Below are 27,114 nucleotides of genomic sequence, written 5' to 3'. Positions count from 1 at the left end.
CCGATGTTATCTTCTAGAATTCTTATGGTTTCAGGTCTTGAGATATGATTTAAGTCCTTGATCCATCTTTGTTGGGAAAAAGCTGAGTGTTGGGGAAAAAAACTGAGGCAGGGCTTGTGTGTCTGACATAATGTCCTCTGGAATGTGTCTAGACTGGCTGGCTCCTTGCTTCTAGCCCTCCTACTGCTCTTAGATCAATTGTATTCCCATTATCTCAAGTAGCAGAACATGTTCCATATAAATGCTAAACCAAGAACAGCTGTAGATCATGCGCCTGCCCTTTTGACCCCCACATTCTCACCACCTGTTTCTTTGTTGAATTACCAATAAATAGCGTGGGCTCCCAGAGCTCGGGGCCTTCGCAGCTTCCGCAGCCTCCGCAGCCTCCACAATCCCGATGGCCCCCTGGTCCCACTTTCCTTCTCAAACTGTCTTTTTCTCAATCCTTTGACTCTGCCAGACTTCGTCGCCCCTATGGCCTGGTGTTGGGTCTGATCACCCCAATACATCTTGAGTTAATTTTTGCATAGGTGAGAGATGAGGATCCAGTTTCCTTCTTCTACATGTGGCTTCCTGGTTATCCCAGCACCATTTGTTGAATAGGGTGTCCATTCCCTACTTTTGGTTTTTGTTTGTTTTCAGTTGGCTGTAAGTATTTGGCTTTATTTCTGAGTTCTGTATTTTGTTTCATTGTTCTATGTGCCTATTTTTATATCAGTACCATGCTCTTTTGGTGACTATGGCCTTATGGTGTAGTTTGAAGTCAAGTAATGTGATGACTCCAGATTTATTCTTTTTGCTTAGTCTTGCTTGGCCATGTGGGGTCCTTTTTGGCTCCATATGAAATTTATGATTGTTTTTTTCTAGTTCTGTGAAGAATGATGGTGGTATTTTGATGGGAATTGCATTGAATTTGTAGATTGCTTTTGGCAGTATGGTCATTTTCAAAATATTGAGTCTACCCATCTATGAACATGGAAAGTGTTTCCATTTGTTTGTGTCATCTCTGATTTCTTTTAGCAGTGTTTGTAGTTTTCTTGTAGAGGTCTTTCACCTCCTTGGTTAGGTATATCCCTAAGTATTTTATTTTATTTTTTTGCAGCAATTGTAAATGGGGTTGTGTTCTTGATTTGATTCTCAGATTGGTTACTGTCGGTGCACAGCAGTGCTACTGATTTGTGTACATTAACTTTGCATCCTGAAACTTTGCTGAATTCATTTATCATATCTAGGAGCTTTTTGGATGAGTCTTTAGGGTTTTCTAGCCGTGTAATCACAACATCAACAAACAGCAACACTTTGACTTCCTCTTTACTGATTTGGATGCCCTTTATTTCCTTCTCTTGTCTGATTGCTATGGTTAGGACTTCCAATACTATGTTGAATAAAAGTGATGAAAGTGGGCACCCTTGTCTTGTTCCAGTTCTCAGGGGGAATGCTCTCAACTTTTCCCCATTCAATACAATGTTGGCTGAGGGCTTGTCATAGATAGATGGCTTTTATTACTTTAAGGTATGTCTATTTTGTGCTGATTTTGCTGAGGGTTTTAATCATAAAGGGATGCTGGATTTTGTCAAATGCTTTTTCTGCATCTATTGAGATGATCATGTGATTTTTGTTTTTAATTCTGTTTATGTGGTGTATCACATTTACTAACTTGCATATGTTAAATTATCCCTGCATCCCTGGTATGAAACCCACTTGATTATGGTGGATTATCTTTTTGATACGCTGTCAGATTTGGTTAGCTAGTATTTTGTTGAGAATTTTTGTGTCTGTAGTTTTCTTTTCTCTTTTCTTTTTTTTTTGTTATGTCCTTTCCTGGTTTTTGCATTATGGTGATACTGGCTTCATAGAATGATTTAGGGAGGATTCCCTCTTTCTCTATCCTGTAGAATTGTGTTAATAGGATTGGTACCAATTCTTCTTCTTCTTCTTGTTTTTTTTAGATGTAGTCTGGCTCTGTTGCCCAGGCTGGAGTGCAGTGGCGCGATCTTGGCTCACTGCAACTTCTGCCTCCTGGGTTCAAGCGATTCTCCTGTCTCAGCCTCCCAAGTAGCTGGGATTACAGGCGCATGCCACCATGCCTGGCTAATTTTTGTACTTTTAATAGAGATAGGGTTTTGCCATGTTGGCCAGGCTGGTCTTGAACCCCTGACCTCAAGTGATCCACCCACCTCAGCCTCCCAAAGTGCTGAGATTACAGGCGTGGGCCACCGCGCCCGGCCCCAATTCTTCTTTGAATGTCTGATATAATTCAGCTGTGAATCTGTCTGGTCCTGGACTTTTTTTGTTGGCAATTTTAAAATTACCATATCAATCTCGCTGCTTGTTATTGGTCTGTTCAGAGTTTCTATTTCTTCCTGGTTTATTCTAGAAGGCTTGTTTATTTCCAGGAATTTATCCATCTCTTCTAGGTTTTCTAGTTTATGCGCATAAAGGTATATATAGTAGCCTTGAATGATCTTTTGTATTTCCATTGTATTGGTTGTAATATTTCCCTTTGCATTTCTAATTGAGCTTACTTGGATCTTCTCTCTTTTCTAGGTTAATCTTTTTTTCTTGGTCTATCGATTTTATTTATCTTTTCAAAGAGCCAGGTTTTGTTTCATTTGTCTTCTGTATTTTTGTTTGTCTGTTTCAATTTCATTTAGCTCTGCTCTGATCTTTGTTATTTTCTTTTCTTCTGCTGGATTTGGGTTTGGTTTGCTATCATTTAATTCCTTGAGGTGTGACCTTAGATTGTCTATTTGTGTGCTTTCAGACTTTTTGATGTAGCCATTTAAGGCTATAAACTTTTCTGTTAGCACCACCTTTGCTGTATCCCAGAGCAAAGGTTTGATAAGTTGTGTCACTATTATTGTTCAGTTCAAATAACTTTTTAATTTCCATCTTGATTTCATTGTAGACCCAATGATCATTCAAGAGCAGGTTATTTAATTTCCATGTATTTGCATGGTTTTGAGGATTCCTTTTGGAGTTGATTTCCAATTTTTTTTCACTGTGGTCTGAGAGAGAGTACCTGATATAATTTCAATTTTCTTAAATTTGTTGAGACTTGTTTTGTTGTCTATCATATGGTCTGTCTTGGAGAAAGTTCCATGTGTTGATGAATAGAATGTATATTCTACAGTTGTTGGGTAGAATGTTCTGTAAATATCTGCAAAGTCCATTTGTTGTAGGGTACAGTTTAAGTTCATTTTTTCTTTGCTGACTTTCTGCCTTGATGACCTGTCTAGTGCTGTCAGTGGAGTATTGAATTCCCCCATTATTATTGTGTTGCTGTCTATCTCATTTCTTAGGTCTAGTAGTAATTGTTTTATAAATTTGGGAGCTCCAATGTTAGGTGCATATATATTTAGGATTGTGATATTTTCCTGTTGGACAAGTCCTTTTTATCATTATATAATGACCCTCTTTGTCTTTTTTAACTGCTGTTGCTTTAAAGTTTGTTTTGTCTGACATAAGAAAAGCTACTCCAGCTCACTTTTGGTGTCCATTCACATGGAATATCTTTCTCCACCCCTTTACCTTAAGTTTATGTGAGTCCTTATGTTAGGTGAGTCTCTTGAAGACAGGAGAAACTTGGTTGGTGAATTCTTACCCATTCTGCCATTCTGTGTCTTTTAAGTGGAGCATTTAGGTCATTTACTTTCAATGTTAGTATTGAGATGTGAGGTACTGTTCTGTTCATCATGCTATTTGTTGCCTAAATAACTTTTTTCTTTTACATCGTGTTGTTTTATAGGTCCTGTCAGACTTATGCTTTAAGGAGGTTCTATTTTGGTGTGTCTTGAGGAATTTGTTTCAAGACTTAGAGCTGCTTTTAGTAGTTCTTATACTGTTGGCTTGGTAGTGGCATATTCTCTCAGCATTTGTTTGTTTGAAAAAGACTGTATCTTTCCTTCATTTATGAGGCTGAGTTTCACTGGATACAAAACTCTTAGCTGATAATCATTTTGTTTAAGGAGCCTAAAGACAGAACCCCCATCCCTTTGAGCTTGTAGGGTTTCTGTTGAGAAATCTGCTGTTAATCTGATAGGTTTTCCTGTATAGGTTACCTGGTGCTTTTGCCTCCACAGCTTTTAAAATTATTTACTTCATTTTGACTCTAGATAACCTGATGACTGTGTGCCTACGTGATGATCTTTCTGTGATGAATTTCCCAGGTGTTCTTTCAACTTCTTGTATTTGGACGTCTAGTTCTCTAGCAAGGCCAAGGAAATTTTCCTCAATTATTCCCTCAAATATGTTTTCCAAACTTTTAGATTTCTCTTCTTCCTCAGGAACACCAATTATTCTTAGATTTGGTCATTTAACATAATCCCAAATTTCTTGGAGGCTTTGTTTGTTTTTTAAATTCTTTTTTCTTTGCCATTGTTGAATTGGGTTAATTTGAAAGCCTTGTCTTCAAGCTCTGAAGTTCTTTCTTCTACCTGTTTGATTCTATTGCTGAGATTTTCTACTGCATTTTGCATTTTTCTAAATGTCTCCTTCATTCTAGAAGTTGTGATTGTTTTTTATTTATGCTTGTTAGATATGAGTTCTAAATTTCTTTTCAAAGAATCAATATGTCAGTATGTTCAATTCTTTGCCTTCTACTTTTAAACTTAACTTCCTCATAAAGCAATCTTTTTCGATTACCTGCTCCACCCTGACTCATTTCAATCACGTGCTCCACCCTGACTCATTCCAATTACCTGCTACCTGCTGCGTCCTGACTCATTCTCCACGCTGCATAACCATTTTTCCCGCCAAACCACTCACCCCGTCACTCTCTTTAAATTAGCCTATCAGAATTAGTTTAGCCTGTGCAGTCTAACCCTAGCCAATAGGGGGACAACACAGCAGCAGAGGCCACGTTCGTCAGGGATAAGAACCCCTTCCCCTCCCTTGTCCAAGTGTGTGCTCATCATTGCTCCATCTGTAAGGGCGCACCCTTCTATAGAAGCACCTTGCCTTGCTGAGAAAAAGAAAATTTTATATTCAAGTGCTATTTCTTTTGAGGCACCGAAACTTTATTTATAACACTCTCTATTCCTCTGGAGATTTTTCCATCCATATCCTATAGCATTTAAAAAATTTCTTTGAGTTGATATTCACCTTTTTCTGGTGCCTCCTTGAGTAGCTTAATACTTGACCTTTTGAATTCTTTTTCTGGCAATTCAGAGATTTCTTCTCAGTTTGGATCCATTGCTGGTGAGCTAGTGTGATCTTTTGGGGGTGTTAAAGAACCTTGTTTTGTCATATTACCAGAATTGTTTTTCTGGTTCCTTCTTATTTGGGTAGACTCTGTCAGAGGGAAGATCTGGGGCTCAAGGGCTGCTGTTCAGATTCTTTCGTCCCACATGGTGCTCCCGTGCTCAGAGGATGTGAGTGCTCAGAGAAGAGGCTTCCTGAGAGCCAAACTACAGTGATTGTTAATTCTCTTCTGTATCTAGCTGCCCAGCAGAGCTACCAGGTTCTGGCATGGTACTGAGGAGTCTCTGCAAAGCATCTTGTGATGTGATCCATCTTCAGATCTCTCAGCCTTGGATACCAGCACCAGCTCCAGTGGAGGTAGCAGGAGAGTGAAGTGGACTCTGTGAGGGTCCTTTGTTGTGTTGTTGTTTATTGTGCTAGTTTTGTGTTGGTTGGCCTCTAGCCAGGAGGTGGTGCTTTCAAGAGAGCATCAGCGGCCGGGCACAGCGGCTCACGCCTGTAATCCCAGCACTTTGGGAGGCCGAGGCGGGTAGATCACAAGGTCAGGAGATCGAGACCATCCTGGCTAACATGGTGAAACCCCGTCTCTACTAAAAATACAAAAAAAAAAAAATAATAATAATAAATTAGTCAGGCGTGGTGGCAGGTGCCTGTATTCCCAGCTACTCAGGAGGCTGAGGCAGGAGAATGGTGTGAACCCAGGGGGTGGAGCTTGCAGTGAGCTGAGATCGCGCCACTGCACTCTAGCCTGGGTGACACAGCGAGACTCCATCTCAAAATAAATAAATAAATAAATAAATAAATAAAGAGCATCAGCTGCAGTAGTATAGGGAGGATACAAGCTTGTCCTAAGGTCACCTGGATAAGTTTCTCAGGCAGTGGGTGGGTCCATAGGGCTACCAAGAGATTATGTCCTTTGCCTTCAGCTACCAGGGCCAGTAGAGAAAGTCCATCAGGTCAGGGTAGGGATAGGCGTGTCTGAGCTCAGACTCTCCTTGGGCAGGGCTTGCTTTGGCTGCTGTGGTGGATGGAGGTCTGGTTCTCAGGCCAATGGAGTTATGTTCCCAGGGGGATTATGGCTGCGTCTGCTGTGTCATGCAGGTCACCAGGAAGGTGAGAGAAAGCCAGCAGTTACAGGCCTCACCCAGCTCCCATGCAGCCCGAAAGGCCGGTCCCACTCCCAACATGCCCCTCCAATAGCACTGAGTTTATTTCCAGACAGGAGGTGAGCAGGGCTGAGGACTCGCCCCAGGCTCCAGGCCACCCCACTGGGAAAACAAGCAGGGCTTTCAGGCTTTGCACCTCCCTGCCTGCCACAACTTCTGTGGCCTCAAGACCCAGTATGCCAGTCTGACTCCCATGACCAATCTCTCTGGCTCTTCTTACCATTCGCCCACTACACTGGCTTCTCAACAGCAAGGTGTCCACACTCAACCCCTCCAGTCTCATTTAGTGTGTCACATCTAGTCCTTCCTTGCCTGCCCCAACCCTATTTCTGTTTTCTGACCCAATCTTAAACTCAGTATGTCACTTCAACCAAAATCAGTCATGAAGATCATTTTGTAGGCTTTTTTAAGTGAAGTTAATTATATTTTGTTTTACATAAATGTGTTTCTATTCTTCTTAATTCAAATCATTAATGTCCAGGACTAATTAGAAAAGTTTTGGAATTTCCACAAAGAGATTTGAATTTCACACCAAGAATGCAGTGTCAACCAATATGTGTACAATGGCACTGGAAATACATTCTGATGTTCCAGGCACAAAGGAACAAGTTATGTGGCTTACGGTCACATAACTAGTAAATCTAGAGACCAGAGATTTACCTAGGCAGGCAGACTCTGCATACTCCACAGCCCAACTCTAAACCACTATGTATATGAAGTTCTTGTTTGTTTATTTTTTTTTTGACAGAGTCTCCTTCTGTTGCCCAGGCTGGAGTACAGTAGCATGATCATAGCTCACTGCTGCCTCGATCTCCTGGGCTCCGGTGATCCTCCCACCTCATCCTCCTGAACAGTGAGGACTACAGGTGTGCATCACCACACTCGGCTAATTTTTGTATTTTTCACAGAGGTGGGGTCTCACTTTGTTGCCCAGGCTGGTCTTGAACTCCTAGGCTCAAGCAGTCCTTGCCTTGGCCTCCCAAAGTGCTAGATTATAGGCATAAACCACCACACTCAGCCTATATGAAGTCTTAACATTCATATTCTACCATAAAAATATAAACAGAACCTTAATTTAAGAATGTGCTATTTTTGTCCTTGCTCTGATATTAGCTACCATTGGGTATTTAGTGATATGTTAGACTCTATGGTTCTCATTTTTATGCTGAGCATACAAATCCCCTGATGTTTCTTTTTTAAAATATTGGAAAAGATTTACCAGCTATTTTAAAGAAATGGTTTTCAATTTTTAAAGTTAACTAAGCCAGACTGGGAAGGAGGCACGCTTGGTACTAAAGGCCCATTAGCCGAATGAAATGGAAAAATGAAAAACACAAACAAACAAAAAAACCAAACCAGTATCTGAGTAGTTCTTTGTCAAACATTTCAGATTGTATCCATTTTATCCATTAAACATTTCTACATGCCTACAAATAATTTTGAGTCATTATTATAGATTCCCAGCACAGATCCTAAGGTGTTTTTAACAGTGGTTTCTTTAAACAGCAAATTACAGCCACCATGCCTGTAATCCCAGCACTTTAGGAGGCCAAGGCAGGCAGATTTCTTGAGCTCAGGAGTTCAAGACTCCAGCCTGGGCAACATGGTGAAACCCTGTCTCTATAAAAAATACAAAAATTAGCTGGATGTGGTGGCACACGCCTATAGTCCCAGCTACTTGGGAGGCTGAGATGGGAGGATCACTTGAGCCCCAGGGGTTAGGGGAGTTGAGGCTGCAGTGAGCCTTGATTGTGCTACTCCACTCCAGCCTAGGCAAAAGAGTGAGACTTTCAGGAAAAAAAAAAAAAATATATATATATATATATATATATATTCTGCAAGGTTAAATTAATATAATATTCTGCAAGTGTTGAGACATTGAGTGGTTGAGAACAGCAGCTCTGGAGTAAAACAGGCTGGATCAGCTTCCTGGATCTTCTACCTATCAGTCGTGTGACTTTGGGCACATTACTCAACCTCTTGGGGCCCTACTTTTCTCATATGTAAAATGGGGTTAATAATCCTCACTTCCTCCTGTTGTGAATTTTAAGTGAAATAATACATGTAAAGTGCCTAGAACAGTGCCTGACATATGTCTTCATTCAGTGAATTATAGTTATTTTTGTTATAGTCATCATGATAGAAATGAAAAGTGTCACCCTCACAGCAAATGTTGAGCTTATATCTAAAGTTGGATGAATGCCTATATTTTATTTTTTGGAAGAAAGGCTAAAATGTAAATGCTACCAAATGTTAAATCAGAGCAAGCTAGAAATAATGATATTTAACTTATCAAAGTGAATTGCCAGAGTTCAAACTCAGTAACTATAAATTTCAGGAATTCACTAATGAAATTACTAATTATAACTGATTACAGATGTTTACTGAAATAGGTAGCCATAAAAATCTTAGGAGCACTGCAAAGCATAATAGGGAACCCATAGAAACTCTAACATTCCTCAAGAGACTGATGAAAAGAGCTGAAGAAAAGGCAAACGCTGTGGAAGACCTGGCAGGTATCAGAGAGCACCCACAATCACTGAAAGAACCAGAGGAACAAATTAAGTGGTGAAACACCCATAGAAATCTTATGAGCACTCCAAAGCACAAAACAGAACCAGCGGAAACGCTAAGAATTCTCATGAAAATGCCAGGACACTTAAAATAAAACCAAAACCCACAGAAGACTGGCAGCTATCAGAGAGCTCCTGTAAACACCAAAAGAACTAGAGGAACAAATAAATGTTGATGATGTCAACAGAAAGTTTAGGAACACTTCAAAGCACAAACCCAGGAGACTGCTGGGGATGATTGGGGAAAATGCAGTCAGGAAGAAAACCCGACAGGCATCAAAGGGCTTATGAAAATGCCAAAGCAGACAGCACAGCTAGAGAGTGAAAGCAACAAGAACCCCAGATCTGCCAAGTGGAAATGGTGAAACCTCACAGGGAGCAAGAGATTGTTTAGGATACCTAAAGAAAAGCCAGAACTGGCGGAAGACCCAACAGAAACCAAGGGCCTTGGGGAAACTCCACAGCCAATTGCCAACCCAGAGGACAATCAACAAGAAACTTGGGACAGTACCCAGGGCTCAGTGCGAATCAGCTGGACTTCTTACAACAATCAAGAAATTTCTAAGAACTTCTGTGAAAAAGATTGAACCCATGGAAGACCTGACAGGCACCAATAGACCAAAACTCCTAAAGAAATAAAGGCCGGCGCAGTCATTAACGTCTGTAATCCCAGCACTTCGGGAGGCCAAGGTTGGAGGATCACTTGAGTACAGGAGTTGGAGACTAGCCTGAGCAACATAGCAAGACACACACACACACACACACACACACACACACACACACACACACACAAAGAAATACATAGTTTCAAATAGCTAGAAGGAGGATACTGAATGTCCCCAACACAAAGAAATGATAAATGTTTGAGATGATGATCTGCTAATTACCCTGGTCTGGTCACTACACATTATAGGTATCATAACATCACTATGTATCTCATAAATATGTACAATTATTATATGTCAACTAAAATGTGAAAAAACAAAAAAGATGAAAACAGTGACTTGAACTTAGTATGTTCTCAAGAAATATTTGTAAAAGGAATAAAAGTAAAATAAAGCCCAGTTGGATTCTGTTTCCACTAGAAAAAAAAAAGAAAACAAGGAGAATATTTTTTTTTTCTTTCTTGAGACAGTCTCACTTTGTCGCTCAGGCTGGAGTGCACTGGTGCTGTCTTGGCTCACTGTAACCTCCGCTTTCTGGGTTCGAGAGATTCTCATGCCTCATCCTCCTGAGTACCTGGGATTACAGGTGTGCACCATTACACTGGCTGATTTTTGTATTTTTAGTAGAGATGGGGTTTCACCATGTTGCCCAGGCTGGTCTCGAATGCCTGGCCTCAAGGCCAGGTCTCAAACCACCTGCCTTGGCCTCCAAAAGTGCTGGTATCACAGATGTGAGCCACTGCACCTGACCAAAAAGATTTGACAAGTGTCAAGAACCTCATGACAACTCTTTTGTGGAGATGTGAATTGGTAGAAAATTTTACAGGCATCAAGACACTTTTGAAAATTTCTAAGGTATATCTAGTAGAAGATCTGGCAGACATTCCGATGCTTATAGAATCTTAGAAACTCCAAATTCTAAAAAGCTTGCTCATAGGAAACCCTTAGTACACATTCAACTATATTAGACAGAACTGGAAAACCAGTTGGCTAAAACACCTATAATAAAAAATACGAAAAATACTACTCAATGGCCGGGCACAGTGGCTCATGCCTATAAGCCTACCGCTTTGGGAGACTGAGGTAGGAGGATCACTTGAGGTCAGGAGTTCGAGACCAGACTGGCCAACATGGAGAAACTCCGTCTCTACTAAAAATACAAAAATTAGCCAGGCATGGTGGCATGCACCTGTAATCCCAGCTCCTTGTGAGGCTGAGGCAGGAGAATTGCTTGAACCTGGGAGGTGGAGGTTGCAGTGAGCCGAGATCGCACCACTGCACTCCAGCTCGTGTGACAGAGACTCTGTCTGGAAAAAAAAAATACTACTCAAGAAAGCCAAGCACTAGAAAAAAATATATAGACATACAGAGATTTTATTTAGAGTTCAAATTTGATTGTACAAGTTTTCAATCAAAAGAAAATGTGGAAGACCATACAAAACTTTTTTTAAGGTTAGTCAACTGACCATGAAGCCCTCCTCACAGCGTTAACAAGAATTCTGGACAGATATACAGCTACAATTAAGCATTAATCAGGCTGTACTTTGGCCCACTTCCTTGTAATCAAAAGTCAGGGTGGCACTAGATACTAACCAGTTGCATCCCCATTCTTCCCATAAATAGGATTTCTGATCTTTAAATGATAAAACTCTTGTTTAAGAATTGCTTCAGCAGATCCTAAATTCCAGAAGTACAGCTGAGACAACCAGTTTGAAGACCACCACAGAGGACCCAAATGAGCATGAGAATACTGATGCTGCCCCATGACCACACCTTTGTACTCTGACCAATCAACGAGCTCAACACTTTGGCCCACTCCAAAACAAAAATCCTCAGGGAGACAGATTTGAGGTTTTCTCTCATCTCCTCTTCTGTTTGGTGGCCCTATGATTAAACCTCTTTCTCTGCTGCAACCAGGTGTCCCTGCATATTAACTTGTGCATCAGGCGATGAACCAATTATGATTACAATCATACAGAACTTTTTAAAACACCAAAAGAAAACATTGACGCAAGCAAGAGTTATCAGTAACTTATTGAAACCATCAAGAGAAAAGAACAGTGCAGTTGAAGACTTATTGGAATGAAAACACTTATGACAGAACCCAAACGAAAACATCGTTTGGAAGTATATAATGGATTTGAAGAAATGTTTGATCCAATGAACAAAAATAAGAATCGACCAGGAGATCTGTCAAGAAAACTTCTTTTGTAATCCTTGTTAATATGAATCTAAAACTAATTCTTCTGAAACTGGAGACATGGCCAAAGAACATGCAAGATTGAGTTAATCAAAGAACCAGATCTACCCCAAAAAATAAAGATTTTCAAGAATCTAAAACCTTTGCCTAGCCAAACAGATATGTGCAAAGAGAAATTAATACAAAGGAATATAAGCTTTTTTATTTTTTTTGAGACAGAGTCTTGCTCTGTCACACAGGCTGGAATGCAATGGTGCAAACTCCACTCACTGCAACCTCCACCTCCTGGGTTCAAGTGATTCTCCAGCCTCAGCCTCCCGAGTAGCTGGGATTACAGGCAACCACCACCATACCCGTATTTTTAGTAGAGACAGGGTTTCACCATATTGGTCAGGCTGGTCTTGAACTCCTGACTTCAGGTGATACATCTGCCTCAACCTCCCAAAGTGCTTGGATTACAGGCTTGCGCCACCGTGCCTGGCCATAAGCTTAATTTTCAAAAACGCTGAGTCAGAGAATGTCCCCACGTCCTAGACCCAAATACAGAACTGATAAAAACTGCAAGAGTCTCAGTTGCTTACATCAACAGAAAAGATTCAAATAAATAAAGTTTAAAAGAATATTGTGAAGATGCCAGGCATGGTGGCTCACGCCTGTAATCCCAGCACCTTGGGAGGCCATGGCGGGCAGATCACTTGAGGTAAGGAGTTCAAGACCGGCCTGGCCAGCATGGTAAAACCCCATCTCTACTAAAAATACAAATATTAGCCAGGTGTGGTGGTGCATGCTTGTAGCCCCAGCTACTCAGGAGGCTGAGGCAGGAGAATCACTTGAGCTCGGGAGGCGGAGGTTGCAGTGAGCCGAGATAGTGCCACTGCACTCCAGCCTGGGCAACAGAGCGAGATTCTGTTTCAAAAAACAAAAAAAGAATATTGTGAAGAGTTTCTAAGAGAAAAACTCAGAACATGGAGCTATGAAACAAAAGACAGTGAGTGTAACATAGTGGGGGGTGGGGGGGTGCGGAGGGGGTTAGTGAGATGGGAGAAGGTAAAACTGGTATAAATCTTCAGGAATCTGATGGTTTGGCTAGTTCAACAGGGATTATACACATGGAAAAGAATGACAAACTAATGAAGAATTTGCAACAAAAATTTAAATCTACAAATGGAAAGAAGATATTTTTAAGACCTAGAAAAATAATCAAAATTAATTTTTATCCGGTGGTATCTTTGGTCAATACAGAAGAAAAACTTCACACAAACCAAAATGAAACAGGAGTAATCTGGAAGGTTCTAATCCTCTGTCTGATGAAACTAACATAGGCAAAAAAGAGGCAGAAAATAAAACTATTGATAGTTCTTCAGATAAGGTCCTAATACAGTGGGGATTCGAGGCATAACTTCAAGATTATATCTGCAAGCAGGAATAAAAGAAATGTAAAGGTAGAGATATTTTCTAGTCTACCCAGTAAAACAGAGATACCATATGCAGAGGAAGTTTAAGAGGAGCCCATGCAAAAAACCTGTAAGAATGTTATAAAAGATAGAGCAATCAATTGTAAATCAAGTTACCTTTGAGGTCCAGTGACTCAGATGAGGTCTTTCCTACAAAGATAGAGGATATGATCTTTTAACTAGTACAACAAATAGAATGTCTATGAGCAAGGATAGGAAGAAAACAGGTGATCATTACTCACAAAAAGTGACACACATAGAGGATACCACAGTGATGCCTGTGAGAAAAAAAATCGAGTAGAAAGATGTAATAGTCCATGAAGAAAGAATATGCTTGAGGTTTGGAAGCCAAAATAAGATCCCTGTCATTACTAAAATGCAAGGGTCTAATTATTTGTCCTAATATAGCAGAGAACACGTCTTTGGGGAAAGATGGGGAGAAAAGTGCTGATAATCCCTTCAGGAAAATCCAGTTGAGAAAGCAGAAGATAAAGAGGTAGTAGTACATCTGGATCTATTACATTTGAGATTTAGAACAATCCTTGCTGGACACATGAAAAGATTTGTTTATCCGGCATCACAGAGAAAAACTCCATAGATAATAACAAATAAAAAAAGTTTACAGTCCTTTAGTGGATAAAGAGGAAAAACCATGCCTGGGTCAACATGGAAAAGCTACAGAAGTCAGATGCAAAGAGAAAACAAAGGAAGCCTGTTGGAAAATACCATTTTACCAAAAGAAGAAACTGTGCAAAAGGTGAAGCCATACCAGAGAGAGATGAAAGCACAGCAGAATAACATGGAGTTCTAAGAGATGTGTTTCTGAGGAAACATCTACTGAAAACCTAAGCAGGATAAGAACAACCACACAAAAAGAAAGTAAGAACGGCAAGATATCAGATAAGATACTTAGCTAAGAAGCTGAAGAGGGGATAAAAATACTGTTTGGTTTGGCGACAAACATAAGTATCTCCACCATCATATAATTTTTGCCATAAAATTAATAAAAGTGGGCTGGGTGTGGTGGCTCATGCCTGCAATCCCAGCATTTTCAAAGGCTGAGGCGGGAGGATTTCTTGAGCCCACGAGTTCGAAACCAGCCTGGGCAGCATAGTGAGACCTTGTCTCAACGAAAAAAGTTAAAAATTAGCCAGGCATGGTGGTGTACTCCTGTATCCAGCTACTAGGAGGCTGAGGAGGGAGGATCACTTGAGCCTGGGAGGTTGAGGCCGCAGTGAGCTGTGATCACACCACCGCACTCCAGCGTGGGTGATAGAGCAAGATATTGTCTCAAATAAATAAATTTAAAAAGTGAGTTCTGTAAATAAAAATGAATAAATGAATAATAAAATTAGGTTCTACATGTAATTAAGTATGACAAAAGTATTGGTTTTACTTGATATTTGATTATTTTTACAGGCAAAATTTTATAAAGGAATACTGTAACTTTTCTGGTATTACCCATGTGGAAGAAAGAATGGCTTAAGTTTTTGCCATTAGCTGTTGCTGATTCATTCCTTGGTTGACAAAATACCTTCCCTTAGTTTACCTTTAGTTATTAGTTACCCTTAGTTATTAGTCTTTTCATCAATGCATGAAAGGAGAATGAAAAAGTAAATTGTAAACTACTGAGGTCAGATATGAACTTGCCAAATATTCTATTATTGATCGGTTTAGGAAACTTACACTTTTGAAGAGATGGTTAATGCTTGTTGCTCAAAATAAAACTCAACATACATCATTATTTCTCTCAAGCTGGAAACCCAAATTAATAACAATTCATAAAATTTTTAATAAAAGTCAGATCAGAATATTGTATAAATCTAGACATCATATTCATGTTTATATGAGTTTCAGCTTTGAATTGTTTCCTTTATTAATTCCACTTGAGAGAAACTGTATACAAAAAGTACAACATTAAGGTACTTAGCATATTGCCTTTCAAATTGTTAACTGAGTCCATTTCCTTAATATTCCCTCTGGCCTTTACAACTGAATCTTGTTTTCCTTATAGAGTACATTTCATGCCCTTTGACATAATTGCCAATGCCATTTTCCATGGTTGCAGCATACTCACATTTGCAGAATGTAGCAATTAATGGCCTCTTAAAACTATCATTCTATCTCAAGAAGACATTTTCCCCTTGGTTATGATATTGAACACCCATAACAAATTGCTTGTAATCAACTGGTGATTACACACACACACATACACACACACACACACACACACACACACTACAATCATCCCTAGGTATCCATAGAGATTGGTTTTAGGACCCCCTGCAAAGGTCAAAATCAACTCCCTGATATAAAGTGGTGTAGTATTTGCATATAACCTATGCATATCATCCCATATACTTTACATCTCCTCTAGATGACTTATAACATTTAATACAATATAAATGTTATGTAAATAGTTGCTATAACGTATTATTAATTTGCAGTTTTAAATGTTATATTTTCTTTCTTAAAAATATTTTCAAAAAATTAAAAAAATACATTTTCTACCTGCAGTTGGTTGCATCTGCAGATGCAGAACCCACAGATACAGGAGAACCAACTGTACATACACAATATACATATTTATATATCTAGCACCTAAATTTAGAAAATCAATCATGTTTTTTGCATTCCAGATGGATTACAATATGCAGGAACATTATTTCCCTACTCTTGAGAAGTCAGTGAAAATAAAATGTGCTTAAAATGTTTTAGCATTCGAATTACTTTGATAACTGAAACCAGGAGCAAAAGCTCACTTGGTACTGGAAAACACTGCACGCCCAGGTGGGTTTAGTTAAGATATATATGCCACAGGCTGGGCATGGTGGCTCACGCCTATAATCCCAGAGCTTTGGGAGGCCAAGGCAGGCAGATCACTTGAGCCCAGGAGAATGAGACCAGCCTGGGCAACATGGCGAAACCCCATCTCTACAAAAAAATACAAAAATTAGCTGGGTGTGGTGGTGTGCACCTGCAGTCCCAGCCACGCAGGAGGCTGAGGCAGGAGGATCCCTTGAGCCCAGAAGGTCAAGGCTGCAGTGAGCGGTGATCATGCCACTGCACTTCAGCCTGGGCAACAAAGTGAGATCTTTTCTCAAAAAAAAAAAAAAGAAGATATATATACCATAAAATTTATGTTCCATATTAATTCCTTTAACGTCATGCCATAAGTTAATAGTGTATTATTCTACATATAAAGAACACAATGTTCTATCTTCCACTTTTACTACAGAATATTAAAAAGAAGTAAAATCATTTCTTTGTGAGTTTTTTCAGGTAACAGGATAACTATTTTCTATATTAATAAACACATGCAATTATATATAATAGGTTCTGTCTATATAATAATTTCCAAGTGAAATCTATAAAACTTAACACCCAGATACTGCCTTTACTGCTTTAAAAATGTTTCTATCCAGGCAATCCAGGTTACAAACACACAGGTTCTGTGTGTGTTAATATGGTGTGTTATATGTGTATATATTACCATGAGACATGCTCATTTATTAATAAAATACTGTTTTAAAGAATTTTTCCACAAAATTATGCCTGAACAAAATTGTCCTTGGTAAATCAATGGATTGCAAGAAAAAAAACGCCACAGTAGAGTCAAACTCATTTCTATTGAACTGAGGGATGTGAATAAAAGCTTGTGGGTTGGGCAGATAAAAAACAGGTGAAAACTTGTCATTTTAAAATTCAGTAGAACCTCATTGTGTGATTGGTATCAAGTGTAATTACCACTTCATAGACATTCTAGATTTTAGGGAGAGAAATGTTCCATAGTTGATAAAAGAGAAATATACTTGATCCGCATTGTAAGTATTTTTCATAGGATTTTGTTGAATTTCTTTAAGATGTTATGGTAACAACATATAGACTATGCTTCATATACTGGCACAGGTATTTGGATATTTAGGTTGATGTTTCAGATACAGGTAACATTTGTGAACTGTGTAAAACAGTGTAACCTCAAAGAATAAATTATTTTTTAAAATATGGCAACTTTCCAGTTTGTTTGAATGGTGAGTAGTATTGATAGCCACATATAACAAAAATACATGGTATTTGAGTAACATTAATATGTGATTATCTATATAATGTAATTAAATTTTGTACCATTCTCAACTGATATAGCCTCAACTCCTGATACTTTTGTCAATTCACAGCTCAAATTGCTTTAAATGACAAATAGACATATTTCATATTTTGATACACTACCATATAGCCACACATCTGATAAAATTTGCACAGAGAAAAGATTTTAATGTTTTGCTATTTTTTAATACACTTCAAATGATTTTTCTTTAGTCACAAGGTCATTAGTTTTTAGAAGTTTAAAGTAAACCATTTTCTTTTATTACAATTCAGACATTTAAAAAATTCTCAGAACTGTCAGACTTTTTCAACCAGCCTTTAAAAATTTAATTAAATAATTTTCTTCAATACAAGTCAGATATTTTAAGATTTTTCAGGAGCATCAGACTCCTTCAATCAGAAGAACAATGTTCTAAAAACATGTATGAGATCCACGTGTGTAATCGTTCTTGATATAACAACATTCACCTTTTCCCAAGCAGAGAAACCTTTCGTATTTTTCCTTCTCCTTTCAGGTGAATGACAAACTGTAATAACAATATTATAAACAATGTGTATATAGTACATGGACAATATGCATATGTACATTACACACAATGTATTAAAATATGTTATATTATCTTTTACTTTTAAAGGGCGTGTCACAGAACAGGAAACTGATACAGTGACACTTGTTTCTTAAGAGAAGCTGATTGAATCCTTCTGTAGCACATTACTGCACAATTAATGGCTTTAAACGAAAGTTACAAGTCGTAAGTTCTTATGTTTTGGATCATGTTGTGGAATGTATTCCAAATGAAAAACGGAGGAGAAAGTGCACAACATCATATGCTTCATGGTATGGCATATACATGTCAATTATTTTTACATATAACTATGTGATGAATGATACAATTAAAAGCTATACTACATAATGCATACAGTTATTATTATAAAAAGTTATATATTATGCCACAGTACTAAAAATAAAATATATTCTTCTCAAATAGTGAAAATAAGATATCCTTCATGTTTTTTATGTCACATATACTTCCTCGTTTGACCATACCTGTTTTTCTTTTTTAATGAAATAATTTAATGAATTATTAAACAATAATGACAGAGTATGGGCAATTTCCTGACCATTAATGGCCTACAAAAAGTGATAAGACGATTACCTTGTCGTGAATTTGCTGAAATACCCTCCTGTTGCGTTCAATGCATGGTAAAAATATTAGAATAAAAGACAAATAAATATAAATACCTTCTCAGTTATTGAACAATCAAAAGTCCAGCCGAATGGATATACATGGTTGCTGTTCCCTGAGTAGGTACAGCAGCTAACCTTGTATCACAGGTGTCCCCCCTAGCCCACTCCCCGCACTCCACCTAATTGTGAAACACCAGCTGTGACTATTTGCTCGATCAGGAAGACACTGAGGGATTTGGGGGGGTCTGCCGCATGGCAGCGATTTCATCATAACCAAGTGGCGCTCTCCCACACCCACGTGCAGCAGTCCCCGGTCGCGGCTGGTCCTCAACGGCTCCTCGCCCTCTGCCCACCCTGGGAGACCTGTCCAGGCGGCAGGTAGGGAAAGGAGTGGAACTGCGGTCCTTTCTCTTCAGCCCTAAAGAAGACCGCCCTTCTCTCGACGCACCAAAGGGCTCACGTGTTCTCTTTGACTAGGGAAGCAGGCACTTACTAGTGAACCACAATACGAGGCAAGGCAGAGGGCAGGGACGTCCTTCGAAGGTGCGCTGGAGGGTCGCCTGCTGCCGCCGCACCCGCCGCGCGTGCCCCACGTTTCTTTGAACGGAATGAAACGCAGAGAAACATAAGATCCCGGGAGAACGCGAGGGAGACGAGTGACCCCAACCCAGTCGCGGGGTGCCGGGCAGTTAGGCCAGGGTGCCAGATAAGGTCTGAGGCAGTTGGCGGCGGCACCCCGGCCGTTGCTTGCCACCCGCAGCCCCCAGCCCTGCACCAGCAGCCGATCCCCCAGCGCTCAGATAAGGGGGTAGCGGCCCTCGCCGCCGTCGGGCTCCGCGGCGACCCCGCCTCGAGGGCGGCCAAGCACCGACACTGGCAGCACGACCTCCCCGGGGCTGAGCTGCTGCAGCCGCATGGACTCCTCGTAGGTGGGCAGATACTTGACCTCCTCGTAGCTGGGCAGCTGCAGGAAGACCGGCGACACTACACGCATCTCGTGCTCTGAGGCGCAGGAGGGGTCCGAGCGCCCGCCGCCTCCCCGGCCCCGGCCGCCGCCGCCACTGTCCAGCAGTGAGTCCTGAGAGCCGGCTGCCGCCTCGTCGCGCAGCAGAGCGGGCGAGTCGTCGTCGTCGTCGGGCGGCCCCGCGCCCCCCAGCGGTCCGGCGCCCCCCGGAGGCCCGGGCCGCTGTCCCGGGCGCGCCTGGCCGCGCGGGTACCTGCGTGGACTGGGGCAGATGATGCGCTGCAGGAAATAGCCGATGGCGAAGAGCACCAGCAGGATGAGCAGCCCGGAGAGCTTTCGGACGAACCAGCCCACGTTGTCCAGGAAGGCGTGCAGCGGCAGCTTGCAGCAGCGCACCGCCGTGGCGTTGGTCGCGTCGCAGCAGCGCTCCCGCTCGCCGCACGCCAGCTCAGCGCAGCCCCCGCCGCCCCGCGAGGGCGCCACCAGCGCCAGCGCCAGCAGTAGCAGCAGCGGCAGCAGAGGCGGCGGCGCCGGAGCCACCGACAGGCCCTCGGCAGTGACCCCGGGTCCCCACATGGCCCGCGCAGACCTCGGCTAACGTCCGGGACGGGAGGCTGGGGAGTCCGTCCGCCCTCGCGTCCGTCGGCCCCTCCCCGGCGCTCCGCTCGGGTCCCGCGCGCGCCGCCTCCCGCGCCTCAGCTACCTGCGGCCGGAGCAGTCCTCACTTGGCCACGCTTGGGCGGGAGGAGGAGCCCGCGGCGCGCGGAGGCTGCGGGAGGCGGCTGCTACTCGCGGCCCAAGCAGCTTCCCGAGCTTCTGACCTTAACCTCTCGCGCCCAACCGCCCGGGCCGGGTGCAAGGCTTCCGGAGCCTCCCTAAATGGCAGAGGCAGCCCGCGCGGGGCTGCCATGGGCATCTTGGCCCCGGCCGGCCGCGTTTTTCCTCCCTCGCCTTGTCGCTCTCTGGGACTGGAAGGGTTAACGCTCTGCTCTCAGCCCGGGAGCCCCTTGATCTTGATTAATTCAGCCTTCGCGCTTAGGCCCGCCAGACGGGCGGGGGCTCTCGCTCGCGTAGGTGTCTCCGTTTTAAATGATTGGATTTCCCCAGGAATGTTATTTAAATTGACTTGCGACTGGGATTCGCTTACCATCTTTCTTGTGATCTTCCGATTAAAAATAGATGATGGCCATTAATGGCTAGTGCAGTACCCACTGCTGTCCCAGAGTTTGGGGGTGGGGGGTGGAGACCGGCGGATATTTCTGCTTGCAGGCAGGTCCAGGGAGCTAGGAACCCGGGATTCCCAGGAAACCTCCAGAACAGGTAGAGAATTTCTCGTAGAGGGACAGGTCAGGGTACCACAGAGGTAGCCCCAGAGGGACAGGGAAGCGCTCTGTCAAGGTGACCTTAGTTGATTAAGGAGAAGTGAGGGGACGCATATTTTCCCAGTGGCTCATCCGACAAGCCCCCACTGAGTCCGAAGCACAGAGCAAAGATTTGGGTTGCCGGGCTGAAAGGAGACCCCTCCTTGAGCATAAATAACACATCGGTGAAATGTCTAAGGAGGTTACAAGTGATTGGCAACGTTCTTGAGCATTGATTTGCGCCTAAACGGTCTTTTTCAAGATTATTCTTGTTCGCAAAGTTTGACTTTAAAGGAAGTCTACGCTCCCAGTTAACATGGAACAGGGTTTACCTTGCCTTGGTTGTCACCATTCTCTGGGGAAGCCCGGTAGGGCACACAGCACACGTAAGGGGCGACAGTTACCGCGGTCCCTGACTGGCAGGCACATCTACATGGTGTAGTTAAGCTCTACCCCCGTGGTGGATAGAGCCATACCACGGGGAAGCCAAGAGCTTGCCACTTTTATTAAGGCAGACTGCAGTAGACAATCATTCCCTCACCCCTTAAACACGAGGACCCCTTGAAGAGAAACCAAAGGGAAAATTCCATAGTCACAGAGAGAAAAACAGTAAAAGCAAAGGAACAATATGCAGACAAGATTCAACCGAGGATCAGATAAAAGCAAAGATTTCTCCCTGAGTAAGTCATCGTATGTCTCCGTAACAAAGTGATGATGGAACAAGAAGGTTGGCAATGGTGGTTTGATTGAGACAGGTCATTGCTCAGCCTAAATGAAACATTTTAAACATATCTGTTGCTGTGAACACCTTACTTTGCCTCACACTCTAAAATGATCCTTTCTACTCACAGAGAAGCTTCTAAGTGTTACGGAGACAAGATATGATATGGTATGTAACGCTTACTTGAGCACAGGTCCCTTTTTTCCCAGGTTCTTAAAAAGCCACATTTGTTATGATCTCTTTATAGGGAGGCATATTACCTATTTTGCAAAGCCTGATTGACAATGGATTTCAAATTGTAGTAAAATCATAGGATGAAAATGATTCATTTTAATACAGTGAATTTTTTTTTTTTTTTTTAGAGTCTCACTCTGTCACTTGGGCTTGAGTGCAGTGGCACAGTCTTGGCTCACTGCAACCTCTGCCTCCTGGGTTCAAGTGATTCTCCTGCCTCAGCCTCCTGAGTAGCTGGGATTACAGGCGTGCACCACTACACCCGGCTAATTTTTGTATTTTTAGTAGAGATGCGGTTGCGCCATGTTGGCTGGGCTGGTTTTTGAACTCCTGACCTCAAGTGATCCATTCACCTCGGCCTCCTAAAGTGCTAGAATTACAGGCGTGAGCCACCACACCTGGCCAGAAAATTGTATTCTTTCATTCACCCATTCGTTTGCTAAATTTACATTGAACGTTTTCTATGTTTAGGGAACTCGGCTAGATGCTCATTGTAACAGAAAAATACTGACTCCTCCTCAGCATGGAGTAAACCCAGGTCTGCACTCCCAGCTTCAACTAAATGGAGTAAGAGATTGCACAGAAGGCAACAAATGGCAGTTTCCTCTTCTATCATGACTTGTTCTTTCTCTCCCAAAGGAAAAATAAAATTAGTGAATTTCAAACAATTTCAGGAATGAAGGCAGTTCATAGCTTGAGATAGGCTTTGAATATGAAATAGAAAAAATATAAACCCTCTTTGGGTTTTGATTATCTGAGTTTTTGGGATTTCTTCCAGTAGTAGCAGGAGCAGTGGCAAAAGTAAAGGGGGTTATATGGCTGATGACACATAAGAGAAAGTCCCCTGCTCATTGCTATTTTGAAATTACTAAGCAGCATTTAAATGGTTTCATTTCTATCTACCTTTAAATAGTTAGAATTTGCAGAATATTAGGTAGGACACAGTAGAAGAACAACATAGATTGTATATAGTATCATCCATTCAAGACCCTCTACAGAAATTGGCACCTCTTTATTTCTTCTCTGATCTCTCAGTTTCACTTAATTCATCTCTATTTGCAATGTAATTTATTGTGTACAATATTTCAAAGGAAAGAATAGAAACCTTATAGCTTTAAAAGCCCCAGAAAAGACACAATCTTCATTACTCAGCATCCTTATTCTTTTCTTCAGATTCAACACACAAATAAATGGGGTAGATTGAGCTGCCAGAAAATCAAATTCAAGCCACTTAGAGAGGAAGATGGAATTTAATGATATGTTTCATAGAATGACCACAGTGCAAAAATTAAAACCTTATTTTGTTAAAAAAAAATTGCACCAAATGTGTTAAGTGAGAACAAGAGAGAGTGAGAGAAAAAAACCCAACACGTGGTGGGAGGGGACTCACCTTTTTCCCAAAAGCATAGTCTTAATGATAAAGATTAAGAACTTAAACTTCTTTACCATACTGTAGAGCTTGAATGATAGTTTTGAACATTTTCTCTTCCTGATTTATTTGCATTCACACCATATGAATGCAAATTAGCCATACTTTTCAACTTTCTGAAACAGAAGAAAGTAAACAGAACACAGCAAAACTGGCTGCTATTTTACCTGTGTCTCTGGGAGCTGTGTTGATAGCTTCAGAAAGACTTAGTGGCTCCATCATACAACCTTCTGTTCTATCACATGACACAGGCCCAGAAGGAAGTTTTTCTCTGATGTCTGCTGACTGTTGCTTGTGCCTTCAAGCCTGAGAAGTGATGGCTCTGCCCTTTTCATGTCCCTCCTTCAAAACATCTAGGCACAGGTAGTTGGGACCTTGTAAACTGTCTAGTCCTTAGGGACCCCTTATTCAGGATGTGCAACACCTGAATACTACCTTACTACTAAATTATTATAATTGATTTCTTAACCTCCTCATTGTATGATTTCCCTCCACTTGCACGTCTTTCCTGAGCAACAGTAAATTACGAGGCTTATTGTAAATAGCGTATATTTGCATGAATATACCTCCCTAGAAATGATGTAAGATCTGAGATAATCTGCTTTGGAGATCTTTTCAGATCGTATTTCTTTCATCACTCATTCAATAAATATTTAATGAGGGCCCACTTTGAGCTAGGCATTCTGCTCCACTCTGAGGATACTATGAAATCAAACGGTTCTTTGTCCTCAGGGAGCTTATTAGGGGAGGGGGAAAAGAACAACAGTCAAACAGTCAAAATAATGAACTGATCATTCCAATGATCAATGCATACACTGGAGGAGTGCAGGATGCTCTGAGTTTTTGCACTGGACATGATCTGGATTGGGTTAGGGCAGTGGCATTGGGTGGAAAAACGTCCCTAAGAAAGACCTCCTTAAAAAGGACAACAAGGGGAAGCAAAAAAGGGGTCCTCTGGGCAGAGGAATCATCATGGACACGAGTCTCCGAGGTAGAAAGACACTTCATGTATCATCTCTTATGATTGAGGCAAAACTTGTATAATTTCTATCCCAACAATTTTGACTCTGCTGCTAGATTAGCTTTATGTAGAGTCAAGCCACCTCTGCTGCCATCCAACTTTAAAACCAAACCTCATTCTCTGCAGTGGTCTAACAGGCTGTGTGGTTGTACTTATCTTTGTATTTGGTCCTGCCCGGTTTCTCCTTGGAGACCAGGAAAATTCTAGTGACATTTCCTGTTATTTCCACCTCCACACCCCAGACTCAGAGTGGAGTTCAGATTTCCCCTTTCAACTTTATGAGTTGGTAGCTGGCTGACAAAAGGCTTCTGCAAGCCAAATGCTTGAAGAAGGGGAAAAGTCCAAGTGGAATGCTTTGTATCTTTTGTCCGAATTAGGAGCAGAAGGAAATAGAAAGCTTTCTCTCAAGCTTGAAGTTAGAAACAAAAGGTTGAGTAATTCCAGGCCCTTATAAAAATAATATCTATGTTTATATTTGGCCTTTTAGCTTTTCAGAGAACTTCCACATGCATTGATTTTTTTTTCCTCCTTACTACATTTCTGTGAGGTGGGTTGAAGTTATTATTATCCCTTTTCACCAATGAAGATAGGCTAAAACAGCGAAATCAAAGGGCAAATTAGTGGTGGTGCTAACACTGGAATCCAAGGCTTATAACTCCAAATCTAGTTAAAAACAGTGGGTTGGCATCTCACTCCCTTACTGATTTGAGCTGGACAGGCCAAAGGGATCGCTGTGGCGGGAGTCACCTGATTTCCCTTAGACAACTCCTGGTGCATCATGAGGCCAGTTCTGAGGAAAATAGCTGGGAGTTAACCTGGACTGTATTCTGGACCACAAATACAAGATTCTTCTGAGGAAATAAAACTTTTATTTCTGCCATTTTGTGGCCACTTTTGTAAACCATTAATAATGGTCTAGGTGAGGCCAGCTATTTTTGTATGCATTTCTGCAAACAAAAAATAAATTTCCCTCCTTCATTACATTTGATCTTTACCCATGAACTAAGTTATCTAATGCTCATCAATATAAAATAAGAAATACTTGGCAAAATAAGGACACATTGGGTTCTAAAACACAAATAAATGCAGTATTATTTATCAATAATTTAAACTTCTATATTTAAATTCTTGCTTTATTACAATTATCAGTTAATTTCTTGTGGCAACCTTGTAGAAGAGATTGATACCTTTCACATTATTGCTGATGACATAAAAACTAAACCATAAGTGTTATGAGAAATATTTAGTGAGGCCATGAAGATCTGAAATTAGAATTCCAGTTATGTCAGCTGAATGAATTTCTTTCTCACTCATGTTTTTTAAAAATGGTCAGATTGTTCAAGTTAGAATATACCTGTTAGTACGCTGTTGTACCAGCCAAACACTTGCATCGGCAGAAAAATCACATAGCATGAAATTATTTTATAAGATGAAATAATTTTTTAAGGTGAAGCATTTTATGCTCCATTATTTTAATCTGAAACTAGTAATGTACTCTTTGTCTCCCTTTCATTACAAGGAAAAATTGCTTGTCAATAGCTCCTTCTGAATATTTTCTGTAAACCTGGATGGAGCGGGAGATGACTGTTCCTGCTCAACAGGCCAGACTTTATACTTATAGGGCAACAGGCTAATGGCATTGACTCTGAGCTTGCCGTTAGTCCCTGGGCAGCAGGGCTGTGGTCCATCTACCCAGCATCCTGCTTCTAACATTAAATGAAATGGGATAACCATCTTCCAAGACACCTGTCTTAAAACTTTTGAATATACCCTAAATATCTAAATTCTGCTTAACAATTTTCATTGTAGATTTATCCAACTATGAATTTCAAAGGGTCCTTTGGGGTATAATCCTAGTCTTTACTTTCACCTTTCTTTCCTACGCTTTTCCTTTGTGCATCCTTTGCTTCAATAAATGACTACCTGATATGGCTGTTTAAGATGCCTGCTTTAGAGATGTTCTCCCTTCCCTTTCGCTGTGCCCTCCACCAGGAATTATCTTTTCCCATCTCTGTTGGTCAAAACTATGCAAAATACAGCTCCAATGACAGCTCCTCTCCAAAATCTACCATCTACTGTTTGTGGCAATTCTCATTTTTAAAATTTTATTTTAATAGCGATGTGGTTTCACTACATTGCCCAGGAGGGTCTCAAACTCCTGAGCTCAAGTGATCCTCCCACCTTGGCCTCCCAAAGTGCTGAGATTACAGGCATGAGCCACCATGCCTGGCTGCAAATCTCATTTACTACCTCATATTTCAGGTAGTTATGTACACATCTTGGCCTTAGGACTTTTAGAAATAAGCTTATGGTGGCAGGCTTTGTGTGTGTGTCTCTGCAGCACGGTGGCTTTCCATCTCTTTGAATACTAGACTTTGGGAGGCTCTCTTGAAGGGTTCACCTGGACCTATGTTGCCTTCCACCCACTGCTATGTTGTTGTTTGAATGCAATGCCTCACTGTCTGCCTGTGTTCCATCAGAAATTCATAAAACAATGCTCTCAAATGTTTCTGTAAGCACGTTTCCCTAGCCCCTACTTGCTGTTAGAACGTTCTTCTTACCTCCCGCAGCAAGATTTATCTCACTGAACCCAAGTCACAAGACGTGCAACATTCACCATTCTGTCTAACAGACATCACTTACATGTATGGGACTCAGCAGGGACAAAATGAATGCAGCACACCTGTGAAGAGCTTACAGGATTCCAGAATGCCATAGCCATATCATCCAGGAGCCTCTACCAACTTATACATAATAGGTGCTGAATACATTTTTGTAGAATTAATTTACCTAAGTTTATGAATCTATTTATGTTTTCAATATATACTCCT

General features: G+C 41.3%; 1 protein-coding gene across 1 annotated transcript; it reads right to left on the bottom strand.

Moving 5' to 3' along the window:
• Nucleotides 1–15,111: 15,111 nt before the first annotated feature.
• On the bottom strand, nt 15,112–26,467 carry C2H3orf80 (chromosome 2 C3orf80 homolog). Its single transcript, XM_055110633.2, has one exon. The coding sequence runs from the start codon at nt 20,091–20,093 to the stop codon at nt 19,350–19,352; it is 744 nt and encodes a 247-aa protein (XP_054966608.1). The 5' UTR covers nt 20,094–26,467; the 3' UTR covers nt 15,112–19,349.
• Nucleotides 26,468–27,114: the final 647 nt, after the last annotated feature.

Source organism: Pan paniscus, chromosome 2 (genome assembly GCF_029289425.2).
Source record: "Pan paniscus chromosome 2, NHGRI_mPanPan1-v2.0_pri, whole genome shotgun sequence".
Classification (NCBI taxonomy): Eukaryota; Metazoa; Chordata; class Mammalia; order Primates; family Hominidae; genus Pan; species Pan paniscus.
Note: the sequence above shows the minus strand (reverse complement) of the source record. Positions and strands in the feature narration are given on the sequence as shown.